The 13,311-nt window shown below is 54.4% G+C and overlaps 1 protein-coding gene across 1 annotated transcript in view; it reads left to right on the top strand.

Moving 5' to 3' along the window:
* DDX31 (DEAD-box helicase 31) overlaps positions 1–13,311 on the top strand; it is a 73,141-nt gene that overhangs the window by 41,228 nt on the left and 18,602 nt on the right. Inside the window, exons 15-17 of the mRNA XM_083160928.1 lie at positions 3,309–3,359; positions 7,835–7,974; positions 8,464–8,545. Coding sequence (XP_083017054.1) covers positions 3,309–3,359; positions 7,835–7,974; positions 8,464–8,545 — 273 coding nt within the window. The remainder of the gene's footprint in view (positions 1–3,308; positions 3,360–7,834; positions 7,975–8,463; positions 8,546–13,311) is intronic.

Genomic DNA, 13,311 nt, shown 5'->3' with positions numbered 1-13,311 from the left:
CCGCTGCGGAGGCTGCAGTATCCTCCTTCAGCTTTTCGTCAGCCTGTGACGCCCCTGAGTGGTGACTGGCGTATATCATTGCGCCTCATCCATTTACATGGTAAAGTTACCGTATACACACGTCGGACAGAGATAATTAGAGTCAATAACAATGTTTCAAATCAAGACTGAAAAGAGCGATTGCTAAGAACTTGGCTCTTTTTTGATTTTCCCTGATTTAGTTCCACTCACTTGAGCTTCCTCAGTGATCCCTGGAAGGCACAGATGGAAATCAGCTTGCTCAGGTGCCTGCCTGTCAGCCGGATTAAAATGACTCATTTATTTGCCATAGAAGTGCACCGAGTATGGCAGGTAGCAGGGGCGAGCGGGGGCCCCAACGTCCCCGCCAGAGAAATCAAGGCAGCCATCCCGCCCTTTCCCGTCCTGCCAAAAGTCATTATTGCCGAGTGCGGAGAGCCATCAGCATGAAAGTGTCCCCCGTCGTTACGGCGACAGATTGGGCTGCGTAATCAAGTCAGGCTGAGGCGAGCGCAGGAGGCCAAGGCACTTGGCTGGAGGCACCAGAATATGGCAACACAAGTTAACGTGGCTGAGTAAACAGCAAAACATTTTCTAAATGACCTTTTTGCTTCCCCCCCCCCACACACTCCTCCTCCTCTTCGCACCCACAGTAACGATGAGCTGTAGGTAGGCTCCGTGCCAGTAGCAGGCAAGGTGGCTGCACTAAATTCTGCTGCAGTCTGGGATTAGATCAAGCTTGTGCTTCCACCCCATGCGGATTCTGCAGCACTAACTCTAGGTCACATCTCCAGCCGGAGCCGGCTCTTCCTGGACCTGTTACAGCAGATGGGATGTATGTTACCGTTCAGTCACTGACCTATACCATGGCTTTGTACTGTAATCTGCAGTCCTGCAGCACAGAATGGCATACTCTGATCTCTTCACAATCCTTGTGCACACAGCTGGGTAACACCATCTCCTGTTCAGATACGTAGCGGTACAGCTGTGTGCCCTTGTCACATGGGCAAGAACACCGGTGTATAGCTGTGCACACTCGTTCTATGTACAGACGTGCAGCTGTGAACCCTCATGACACACGCATGCATTTACGTGTATGTTCAAAACATGGTCCTTATGGAGCATTGGGCTTTACCATACTTCATTCACTCGGAGTAGGAGTCCCGGTGATGTCACTGGGGGATATCGTTAACAATATTGGTCAGTGTGTATGCGCTGTGCGGTTCTCCCATGGCAACACCGATATAGTCGCTTTATAGATTGGCTGTGGGAATCGGCCAGTGTGTGCCCAGCTTAAAACTCCAAAATCTGACCACATTGAGGTTAAAGGGCAACAATGTGCTCATGGAAACTGGTCTTCCGGTGTGTCCTTAACATCAGTTAGCACCGGCCCTTCTCCTGGACTGACAGAAATACGGTTTGGTGTCAGAGAAAACCTTCAGGTGCTTCCAGGACTGCATTCTGCTGCTGTTCCATCTTCCGACCACCGGTGTCAGTGTCCCCTTGTTCTGGGAATAATTTTATCCCTCAAACACCATCTTCCCAAACCCTCAATATGATGACCTGTGTTTGATCGAAACAATCAGGGGTGTAACTAGAACTTTGTGGGCCCCATAGCAAAAATATTGAAATGCCCTCTTCCCCCATTAGCACTAATAAATAAAAAAAAGAACCCCCCATAAAAGAACCCACACATTTGGCCCCGCATGAAGAAAGAAATAAGCCTGCAGCAGCATTTGTCACTAGATCACTTTGGGCAGGGGCAGGAAGTGGCAATGTGACCTACGGTATGATGTCACTTTGGCGGGGGCAGTAAGTGGCACTGTGACCTACAGTATGATGTCACTTTGGGCGGGGGCAGTAAGTGGCAATGTGAGCTACGGTATGATGTCACTTTGGGCGGGGGCAGTAAGTGGCAATGTCACCTACAATATGATGTCACTTTGGGCGGGGGCAGTAAGTGGGAATGTGAGCTACGGTATGATGTCACTTTGGGCGGGGGCAGTAAGTGGCAATGTCACCTACAATATGATGTCACTTTGGGCGGGGGCAGTAAGTGGCAATGTCACCTACAATATGATGTCACTTTGGGCGGGGGCAGTAAGTGGGAATGTGAGCTACGGTATGATGTCACTTTGGGCGGGGGCAGTAAGTGGCAATGTCACCTACAATATGATGTCACTTTGGGCGGGGGCAGTAAGTGGCAATGTGACTTACAGTATGATGTCACTTTGGGCGGGGGCAGTAAGTGGCAATGTGACCTACAGTATGATGTCACTTTGGGCGGGGGCAGTAAGTGACGGGCCTTTGCCACTGGGTAAATCATCACTGCGGTGTGGGACACCCGCATTCACTGGGTACCTCATATAGTAAGCAGTTGTAGCATCGTCAGGAAGAAATACCTGAGTGCTGGGCCGTGTGTCTTTGTGTCATTTGTGTGTGTATATGGGGCAGTGTGAGTGAGACTATAGGGGCAGTGGTTTCAAGGCTATGAATCAGCATGTGGGGGCATAAAACAAATAAGGCTGTGGTACAGTGTCTGTGTGCCATTATGGGGTATTGTGTGTATGAGGCTAAGGGGGTAGTGTGCGTGTGTGTGTGTGCGCACGCGTAAGGCTATGGGCCTTTGTGTGTGTAAACTATGGGGGCAGCATCTGTGTATGAGACTATGGGACAGTATGTGGGCAGTGTGTGGTATGGGGGCGTGGCTACGGGACAGGGTGCGTGCTTTTTATCACTTTTCAAGGTTTAGTACATCTGGCCCTTATAGAGAACTGGGGTCCCTTCACAATGGACTGCAAGCTTAATTGTTTTAAACAAAATATGAACACAATCCTAATCCTTGTGTTTGCAGTATTTTATTGTTGGCACTGATGGAAAAATTGTTTATATTTTGTATACACATATTGCATTGATATTGCCACCCAGCTAGTACCATGTAGAGCATGGCCAATCTCTGCCTCTCCAGCTGCTGTGAAACTACAAGTCCCAGCATGCATTGGCACTGTTTTGCTATTATGAAATGCTAGAACTGTGACAAAGCATGCTGGGATGTGTAGTTTGGAGAGCCATGGGTTGGTTAGGCCTGATGTAGAGAGCGCGGGCATATTTCTGTTCGGTTTTATTCCGCAGGCACGGTCATACTGATCTCTCCGTATGATGAGATGTGTTATTACATCTGTACGCATATCGTCCTCATCCGTGATAGCAGTTAATGAAATAATTTACTGAAAAATGGGGATTTTCTGGGGAATTACACTATAAGCTGCTGTTCTCTCTTCTATATGCAGGATGTGGCCGCTCGTGGACTGGACCTCCCCCAGGTGACATGGATTGTACAGGTGAGTCCGGAACACGATAATGATTGTTACAGTTTCGCCTGTTGAATACAGAACTTCCCACCAGTTCAGCCGGGAAGCTGCACCTCCGGTGACCTCTGACTATAACAATCCACATGAATTGCTGCTGCTAGTTCTGTGCTCTAGGTCCTCCCGTGCCGCTAGTGTGCCACTAAGTGTGCCACTAAGGGGTCCAATTCCTAAAGCTTCTATAAATGAAAAGAGGTGGTTACCAATGGCAACCAATCTGATTCTGAATACAATAGAGAAATGATGGACTGAGTCTTATTGGTTACTATGAGCAACATCACCGCTTATTTTTACAATCTTTAGTAAATTGAAATGTCACATCAGTTACCAAGCAATTGTTTGTACACTGTTCCGCTCATGTTGGAATCACAAAACGGTGGATGTGGGTACTGTAGGTCTAGGTAACCCCTTTAAAAACCAAAAATGTAGTCCGCCTCTTGCCCATTGAATCTCCCAGAGTGACCCATAGCTTTCAGAAGAAAATCATTGCAGCCTAGGAGTCCTTTGGGGAGCTCAGAGTATGTGTGTTGTCATAGGGAAACACAATTCCATAGACCAGTTATACGCCCATAAATGGCAGCCGAGGAAGCAGAGTGATCGTTTCAGTGACGGTTTGGGGCCCTGGTTATAATAAGAGGGGACTGGGTGGGGGGGTCGGAGTAATGCGGGATTGTCATGACTTAAATGCCATCCAACTACCACATGATTGGTCAGGGCTGTCTTGTTTTATGTGATGAACATAGTTTTTGACTGAGTGGCAGAGATTTCAGCTTTTTCAGTAGCTGCTACTAGGCCACGGGCCGCACGTAATATGCATCTAATGCAGTGGTCCTCAAACTCTGTCCTCGGGACCCCACACAGTTCACGGCTTCCCAGTCACCCTGCAGGTGCACAGGTGCATGCATTACTCACTGACACATTTTAAAAGATCCGCAGGTGGAGCTAATTATTCTGTGAGGAAACCTGCAAAACATGCATTGTCTGGGGTCCTGTGGTCTAAAGGTGCCCATACATCCGTTAAGATCGCACCCGTTATGGGCTAGATCGCATCACACTGCATGCAATTCTCGTGCAATTTGAAGCGATCCGCGGGCAGTACAAAAAGTATGTGCAGCACATACTTTTTGTACTGTGCGATGCCCACAGGAGCGCACATCGCATCGCATTGCACAGTGTATGGGGGCCTTTATGAGTGTAAAGGCGTGGAAGAACAGATCTGTGTGTCATTTATTTTTTTTCTCCCCCCTTTGCCTGGTAATTTGATAAAACTTGACCACTGAATATTTTTCCTCAATTTTAGCCTGTTTGTGTCCCCACTTCCGACTGCTGGGAGGAAGCACTTATACATTATACATTTACTAAGCTGGCCTTTGTCTACCCTCCAGGAGAAAGCCTAGTAAAATAAGAGCAGCGCGAATAAGGTTCCATTAATAAATTGGAGGTGGCAGGTAACTGTGTACCACCACCCCCCCCCCCCCCAACCTCTGTGTATGTAAACACCTCTGCCGTATATAAACCTGATCTCGCCCCTACGCGCTAATCATGCACCGTGCTGCCGTCTCAGATGCCGAGCCTGCCCGGTGTCACTCAGCAACCCTCTCGTCAGCGGTGTCTCTGAGAATAGATGCAAGCAGGATAACGATGAGACAGGGAGCAGGGCGAGAGAGAGAGATCGGGAGGGGAGGGGGGGACAGCTTCTCAGCATATAGGTCCCATTAGCTCCAAATCTAGCATGCATTTTGTCGTCACATGTCAGGCTGCGGCGTTCCCCTGACAGTAACATCTGAGCAGCTCCCTGCATCGGCTGATGTATTCCTTATGGGCTGCCTGGAAAGGCCAGAGCCTGTTTTATATGTGGGGTAATTAGGGCACCAAGAATTCCTCCCTAAAAATACGTCATTCACTGCGCGCACATCTGTCCCTGTCAGGGTTTTATGTTCCCAGGATAGAGACGGCTGAAAGGAGCTGGTGTGTGCTGAAGTGGATCGTACTCTGTGGCGATTGGCGCTGCGCCTTTTCCTTGCTAGACGAATGATTGAGATTATTCACACCTTGCTTTATGGTGGGTCAAATGGCCCATTCGGCAACCAGTGAAAAAAGCAGGATCAGTGGGATACAAAAATGCTCAACTCTCATAAGAGATCTGCTCAATTCACGTGTCTGGATCTAGGTCGGTACTTATGTAATATCTGGGCGCCCGATTTTTTTCATCGCATCACATCGCATGCAATATAGTGGCATACAATTCACGTGATGCGATTTTTTTCATTGTAAAGACCCAATTTTTAATTTTATAGTCACCCATGGGTGATTTCATACCCCCACTATCCAACTACGCACGGAGTTGATTTTATATAGTGTGGCGAGCGCAGCGACCCCGAAGCGTGGCGAGCACAGTGAGCCCTGCAGAATACATGTAAAGTAATCCGCGTCCCCTCGCGGGGCTCGCTGCGCTCTCCACACTATATAATATCAACTCCATGCGTAGTTGGATAGTGGGGGTATGAAATCACCCATGGGTGACTATAAAATTAAAAATTGGGTCTTTACAATGAAGCATCGCATCGCATGCCTTAAGTAGTGGCATGCAATGATAAAATCGGGCGCCCCGATAATACACAAGTACCTCTAGGTCTTATCCAGAGCTGGTGCGGTGCTGATGTTTGCGCAGTTGAGTGATTTTGTTTTTGTACTGCGTATGTGTCACCTGCGCTAATGAATCTCCATGTCTGCACGAAGGGCCTCATTCAGACCTGCAAGTGGATGCGTTCGCTTACACATCTGGTTGCCTGTGGACATAAAGAGGAGAAATCATTCGGGGCGGCACTGACATCAGGCAACATCAGAATCCCCCCCAAGTAGTCATGCGCAGGCCTGCATTTACAGGGGTACGCCCAGCTTTCCATGGGCGCACCCATAAAGTGTCCCCATGCCCGCCCACTATTGGGTGAACGCACGGCGAGTGAGAAACTCTCCAAAGGCGTTTGCACATACGCATATTCGATCATGCGACAACCCCAAACATTGACCGGGGTAACTAATTCTAACCTGCACCGAGCGGCTCTTAGTCCCCACCCGAAGGATTTATTTGCAAAGGTGAGTGGCAAATAGTGACCGTATGTTGGGCAGGTGCGTAGCAGTCAATTAATGGGCGCGTCTGTGGCGGCAACTGTGATTTGTGCGCTATTTAAATGCTCCGGCAGCTTTGCTTGGACTGACATTCTGAGCCATAGAGTCGCACAGATGATCAAAGGTGCGATGAAGACCGCGGCTGCTCGCGGGAGAGATGGCCAGGTATAAAGTGTCGCTGCTGCTGTCACTAAGGGGCACATAGACAAATATTTGTAATCAGAAATGAAAAAAAAAACACATAGTGAGACAGCATTTCATTTCACCCCTGCTTCCGGCCCTCTGTGTCGTGTCCAAGGGCCTGATGCAGAGGTGCACACTATTGCACAGCTGCAGGGACGCTCAGGGGGTAATGCAGCAGGAGGCGTCTGGTGTAAATGGGCACATCCTGCCTGCTTTTGCCACATCAGTCTCAGGTACGCAGCCAAGTTCAGTAACCCGTCATTTGCCAGAGGCAGACACTGATTTCAGGACTCCCCGAAAACGGTCCCGGGTGCTGCCTACCTCCAAACTTCCTCAGCCTGTCAATCTGGCTGGGGCTAAGGGGACCGTGCATTCAAGAATACAGGACCCATCCTGCACATGTGCAATGATCTCTTTTTTTTTTTCTTCTTTTTTTTTTTTTTGTCGAATTCATTCTTAATGAAACCTCATTTGTAAGCTTTTTTTACATTATTTATCTTTAAGAAAAAAAAAACATATCGGCCACTGAAACTCTGCGCTACCATTCGTTCGCATGTGTCTGCAGAGAAGAAAAATAATTCAATGTTTTTTTTCCTTGCAAAAGTAAGCTCGATCCATCGGGATCTGGTGAAGTTGGCCCGAATCGGACTAGTATATGGGCACCTTAACTCTCTGCACATGTTACATCTGCCCCACCTGCAGTGCAGCATGTCATTATTTAGATTGATAGTCAATGGGTCAATAAGTATGGGCCTTAGAATCCAACTTCCAGTTAAATGTCATTACTGCGGCAGTGTTGCTTTATAGAGATGGCCGGGCAGCGCTGGAATGGAGACTGTGGCTCTGATTCTGACGATCTATAGCAATCTGCGTCTGTTACGGGCTGCGTGTGCATCTTGCGCCACTTTGACTCGTACAAGTCTCTTGTGTTTGCGGATGACAGAATGGGCATTACCGTGTGGCAGCATAGGTGCGTATGGATATAGTAACAATAGAATAATGCTCCTTGTAGGTATCCAGAATTAGTCTTGTTACAAGCGTATTGTGTTATTAGAATACACACGCATGACCCCAATGACCTTCATAGTGCAAGCTTGGCCTACATTAACCGTGCCTGACACTTTATCTGTCCCCAGTACAACGCCCCAGCATCTGCCGCAGAGTACATCCACCGCGTGGGCCGCACAGCCAGGCTTGGAGCTCAAGGAAGCAGCCTACTCATCCTTCTACCATCAGAGGCGGAATACATGCGTACCCTGGTGGATCATAAAATCAGGTAAGAGGGTAGAACAGTACCGACACAAAACTCACGTCTTTGTAGTGCAATACCACACTTGGCCATTTCATGTTATGGTGGCGCTGTTGTTTGTTGGGAGTATTGTCCGATTGTTCACATCACATGCAATAACCGTGTATGCTCTGTGCACAGGAAACATTCAGATATTTATTTCTTGTACAATAATATAACATGGTATAATACATAAGTGTATATCAGTCTGCTTATTGTTCCCGCTGCTCATGATGTGTGAAAGGACCCCCTTCCCCCGACCCTATTTCCCCTATGTGGGGGTGTATGTCCTGTAAGAGACATGCCGCACTGAAGCCTGTGCTCTGAGCTGTTGTGTTGCTTTGGCAGATTTAGTTTTTTATAACTGAAATGGCAGCTACCAATCATGGGGAAAACCCAATGTCCCGAGAAGGCCCATTCCGGGCTTCTCGTGTATATAACACACTATCAATAATGCCATTGTCTGCATCCTCCCAGTGTGTCCGAAATGAAGATGGAGGGGATTCTGTCCAGTCTACTGGCGGAGGACTTCCTGAGAATCAAACAAGCTGGCGGGAAGGTGAGCGGCTGCTGTGACTTCTGTTTCCTAGCGGTATCCGGTCAGTAGGTCAACAGTGTTTTAGGCTGTCCATCAATAGGTTGACAGGCAATCGGTCGACATTGTCTAGGTCGACTTTGACATACTATCTACACATTACACACCCACTATAGTGACTACACCCTACACTATTTTCACTCCACTCAGAGGAGGATTTTCCACAAGGCAACATAGGGGACTGCGTAGGGCCCAGCAGATTCCAAGGGGCCACATAAAGATATCCTGGCCATCCAAAACATTCCCAGAGGAGCATTGTGCGAGTACTGCCTGACATCATGACATCACATGGACCCGCCCACACTCCCACACTCCCACAGTCCCTTTTGATGTTCTTTGATAGGATAAGAATACAGGTAAAGTGACGCGAGCAGTCCGGTTACTGTACATGTGAATCAGGTATTCGGCTACTTCCAGAGACCTAGAGCCTGATTCAGATGAGTACACAAGGCCGATGGTCACGCAGCCGAGCATTTATCGGTAGACTGTGCACCTGCAGTAAAAAATATAGATTGTTGGAGGGAGAAGGGACCCTAACTGGTATTTTGTCTAGGGCACTATAAGGTCTAAATCTGCCTCTGACTCCTCTCTACTCTATACTATACTCACCACTATACCACACCACTCTCCTGTACACCATAGTAACTGCCCTGCGCGCCTGCCCTGTCTGCCCTGCGCGCCTGCCCTGTCTGCCCTGCGCGCCTGCCCTGTCTGCCCTGCGCGCCTGCCCTGTCTGCCCTGCGCGCCTGCCCTGTCTGCCCTGCGCGCCTGCCCTGTCGGCCCTGCGCGCCTGCCCTGCGCGCCTGCCCTGCCTGCCCTGTCTGCCCTGCGCGCCTGCCCTGTCTGCCCTGCGCGCCTGCCCTGTCTGCCCTGCGCGTCTGCCCTGCGCGCCTTCCCTGTCTGCCCTGCGCGCCTTCCCTGTCTGCCCTGCGCGCCTTCCCTGTCTGCCCTGCGCGCCTGCCCTGTCTGCCCTGCGCGCCTGCCCTGTCTGCCCTGCGCGCCTGCCCTGTCTGCCCTGCGCGCCTGCCCTGTCTGCCCTGCGCGCCTGCCCTGTCTGCCCTGCGCGCCTGCCCTGTCTGCCCTGCGCGCCTTCCCTGTCTGCCCTGCGCGCCTTCCCTGTCTGCCCTGCGCGCCTGCCCTGTCTGCCCTGCGCGCCTGCCCTGTCTGCCCTGCGCGCCTGCCCTGTCTGCCCTGCGCGCCTGCCCTGTCTGCCCTGCGCGCCTGCCCTGTCTGCCCTGCGCGCCTGCCCTGTCTGCTCTGCGCGCCTGCCCTGTCTGCCCTGCGCGCCTGCCCTGTCTGCCCTGCGCGCCTGCCCTGTCTGCCCTGCGCGCCTGCCCTGTCTGCCCTGCGCGCCTGGCCTGTCGGCCCTGCGCGCCTGCCCTGTCTGCCCTGCGCGCCTGCCCTGTCTGCCCTGCGCGCCTGCCCTGTCTGCCCTGCGCGCCTGCCCTGTCTGCCCTGCGCGCCTGCCCTGTCTGCCCTGCGCGCCTGCCCTGTCTGCCCTGCGCGCCTGCCCTGTCTGCCCTGCGCGCCTGCCCTGTCTGCCCTGCGCGCCTGCCCTGTCTGCCCTGCGCGCCTGCCCTGTCTGCCCTGCGCGCCTGCCCTGCGCGCCTGCCCTGTCTGCCCTGCGCGCCTGCCCTGTCTGCCCTGCGCGCCTGCCCTGTCTGCCCTGCGCGCCTGCCCTGTCTGCCCTGCGCGCCTGCCCTGTCTGCCCTGCGCGCCTGCCCTGTCTGCCCTGCGCGCCTGCCCTGTCTGCCCTGCGCGCCTGCCCTGTCTGCCCTGCGCGCCTGCCCTGTCTGCCCTGCGCGCCTGCCCTGTCTGCCCTGCGCGCCTGCCCTGTCTGCCCTGCGCGCCTGCCCTGTCTGCCCTGCGCGCCTGCCCTGTCTGCCCTGCGCGCCTGGCCTGTCTGCCCTGCGCGCCTGGCCTGTCTGCCCTGCGCGCCTGGCCTGTCTGCCCTGCGCGCCTTCCCTGTCTGCCCTGCGCGCCTGCCCTGTCTGCCCTGCGCGCCTGCCCTGTCTGCCCTGCGCGCCTGCCCTGTCTGCCCTGCGCGCCTGCCCTGTCTGCCCTGCGCGCCTGGCCTGTCTGCCCTGCGCGCCTGGCCTGTCTGCCCTGCGCGCCTCGCCTGTCTGCCCTGCGCGCCTCGCCTGTCTGCCCTGCGCGCCTTCCCTGTCTGCCCTGCGCGCCTGCCCTGTCTGCCCTGCGCGCCTGCCCTGTCTGCCCTGCGCGCCTGCCCTGTCTGCCCTGCGCGCCTGCCCTGTCTGCCCTGCGCGCCTGCCCTGTCTGCCCTGCGCGCCTGCCCTGTCTGCCCTGCGCGCCTGCCCTGTCTGCCCTGCGCGCCTGCCCTGTCTGCCCTGCGCGCCTGCCCTGTCTGCCCTGCGCGCCTGCCCTGTCTGCCCTGCGCGCCTGCCCTGTCTGCCCTGCGCGCCTGCCCTGTCTGCCCTGCGCGCCTGCCCTGTCTGCCCTGCGCGCCTGCCCTGTCTGCCCTGCGCGCCTTCCCTGTCTGCCCTGCGCGCCTGCCCTGTCTGCCCTGCGCGTCTGCCCTGCGCGCCTGCCCTGCGCGCCTGCCCTGTCTGCCCTGCGCGCCTGCCCTGTCTGCCCTGCGCGCCTGCCCTGCGCGCCTGCCCTGTCTGCCCTGCCCTGTCTGCCCTGCGCGCCTGCCCTGTCTGCCCTGCGCGCCTGCCCTGTCTGCCCTGCGCGCCTGCCCTGTCTGCCCTGCGCGCCTGCCCTGTCTGCCCTGCGCGCCTGCCCTGTCTGCCCTGCGCGCCTGCCCTGTCTGCCCTGCGCGCCTGCCCTGTCTGCCCTGCGCGCCTGCCCTGTCTGCCCTGCGCGCCTGCCCTGTCTGCCCTGCGCGCCTGCCCTGTCTGCCCTGCGCGCCTGCCCTGTCTGCCCTGCGCGCCTGCCCTGTCTGCCCTGCGCGCCCATTATAGTATCTACACACCTGCTCTGCGTGTCCCCTATCTACACGCCACAGTCCACCTGTATAACACACTCTACGCTACTCTACACTACTTTATACTATATATTCTACTCTCCTCTCCTCTACACTATAGTAACTACACACCTGCTGTAGACATTCGGTCATTGCCCATGCCGCACTCTTCCACTCACTGCCCAAACTTCCTGTATACTTGCCACACATTCGCTCACTGCCCATGCAGCATGCTACTACTCACTGCCTGCACTTCCTGTATATACAGTCGCTCACTGCCCGCACTTCCTGTATATACAGTCGCTCACTGCCCGCACTTCCTGTATACACAGTCGCTCACTGCCTGCACTTCCTGTATACACAGTCGCTCACTGCCCGCACTTCCTGTAAATACTGAAAATCTCATGTCGACCTTTTCATGTGTCAACCTATTGACTGTCTATGTATACACGGTCTATGAAATAATCCACACCCGCATGTAGACCTTTGCACACTGACTACACTCCTCACACCTACTCCCTGGTCTACTGGCACTCACTCACTACCCACCAACTAAACATTCACAGAGTGCCTACATACACCCGGTGCATATACCCTCATATTTGTTCAGGCCCTCGTTGCCCACCTTGCACCCCTGCTCTAGCTGCCCTCACCTTGCACCCCCCTCACTGCCCACCTTGCTCCCCCCTGCTCTAGCTGCCTTCACTCTGTGCCCCCCTCACTGCCCACCTTGCTCCCCCCTGCTCTAGCTGCCTTCACTCTGTGCCCCCCTCACTGCCCACCTTGCTCCCCCCCTGCTCTAACTGCCTTCACTCTGTGCCCCCCTCACTGCCCACCTTGCTCCCCCCCTGCTCTAGCTGCCTTCACTCTGTGCCCCCCTCACTGCCCACCTTGCACCCCCCTGCTCTAGCTGCCTTCACTCTGTGCCCCCCTCACTGCCCACCTTGCACCCCCCTGCTCTAACTGCCTTCACTCTGTGCCCCCCTCATTGCCCACCTTGCACCCCCCCTGCTCTAACTGCCTTCACTCTGTGCCCCCCTCACTGCCCACCTTGCACCCCCTGCTCTAACTGCCTTCACTCTGTGCCCCCCTCACTGCCCACCTTGCACCCCCCTGCTCTAACTGCCTTCACTCTGTGCCCCCCTCACTGCCCACCTTGCTCCCCCCTGCTCTAGCTGCCTTCACTCTGTACCCCCCTCATTGCCCACCTTGCACCCCTGCTCTAGCTGCCTTCACTCTGTACCCCCCTCACTGCCCACCTTGCACCCCCCTGCTCTAGCTGCCTTCACTCTGTACCCCCTCACTGCCCACCTTGCACCCCCCTGCTCTAGCTGCCTTCACTCTGTGCCCCCCTCACTGCCCACCTTGCTCCCCCTGCTCTAGCTGCCTTCACTCTGTGCCCCCCTCACTGCCCACCTTGCTCCCCCTGCTCTAGCTGCCTTCACTCTGTGCCCCCCTCACTGCCCACCTTGCACCCCTGCTCTAGCTGCCTTCACCCTGTACCCCCCTCACTGCCCACCTTGCACCCCTGCACTGCGTCCCCCTCACTGACCACAATCTGCTCCCCCATGCACTGTGCAGTCTCCATCGTCTTCATTTTTAGTGTCTGTACATTTGTTGTACACGATTCCTCTCCCTAATAATTCCCACACCCCCTGGTACCGGGCCTCCGTTCTGTTGCAGCGTGTCCTAATAGAGTACATACAACATGCATCGCTGGCGGTACATAGACGACCCAGCCTGGCACCTGGGAGCAATTCTACCGCGCTCAGCCTATCCCTGGCAGCCGATGCCCCTATGCAGC

This window comes from Crinia signifera, chromosome 9, assembly GCF_055691185.1.
Source record: "Crinia signifera chromosome 9, ASM5569118v1, whole genome shotgun sequence".
Classification (NCBI taxonomy): Eukaryota; Metazoa; Chordata; class Amphibia; order Anura; family Myobatrachidae; genus Crinia; species Crinia signifera.
The sequence above is the reverse complement of the archived record's forward strand: the minus strand, read 5'-3'. Positions and strand labels throughout refer to the sequence as shown.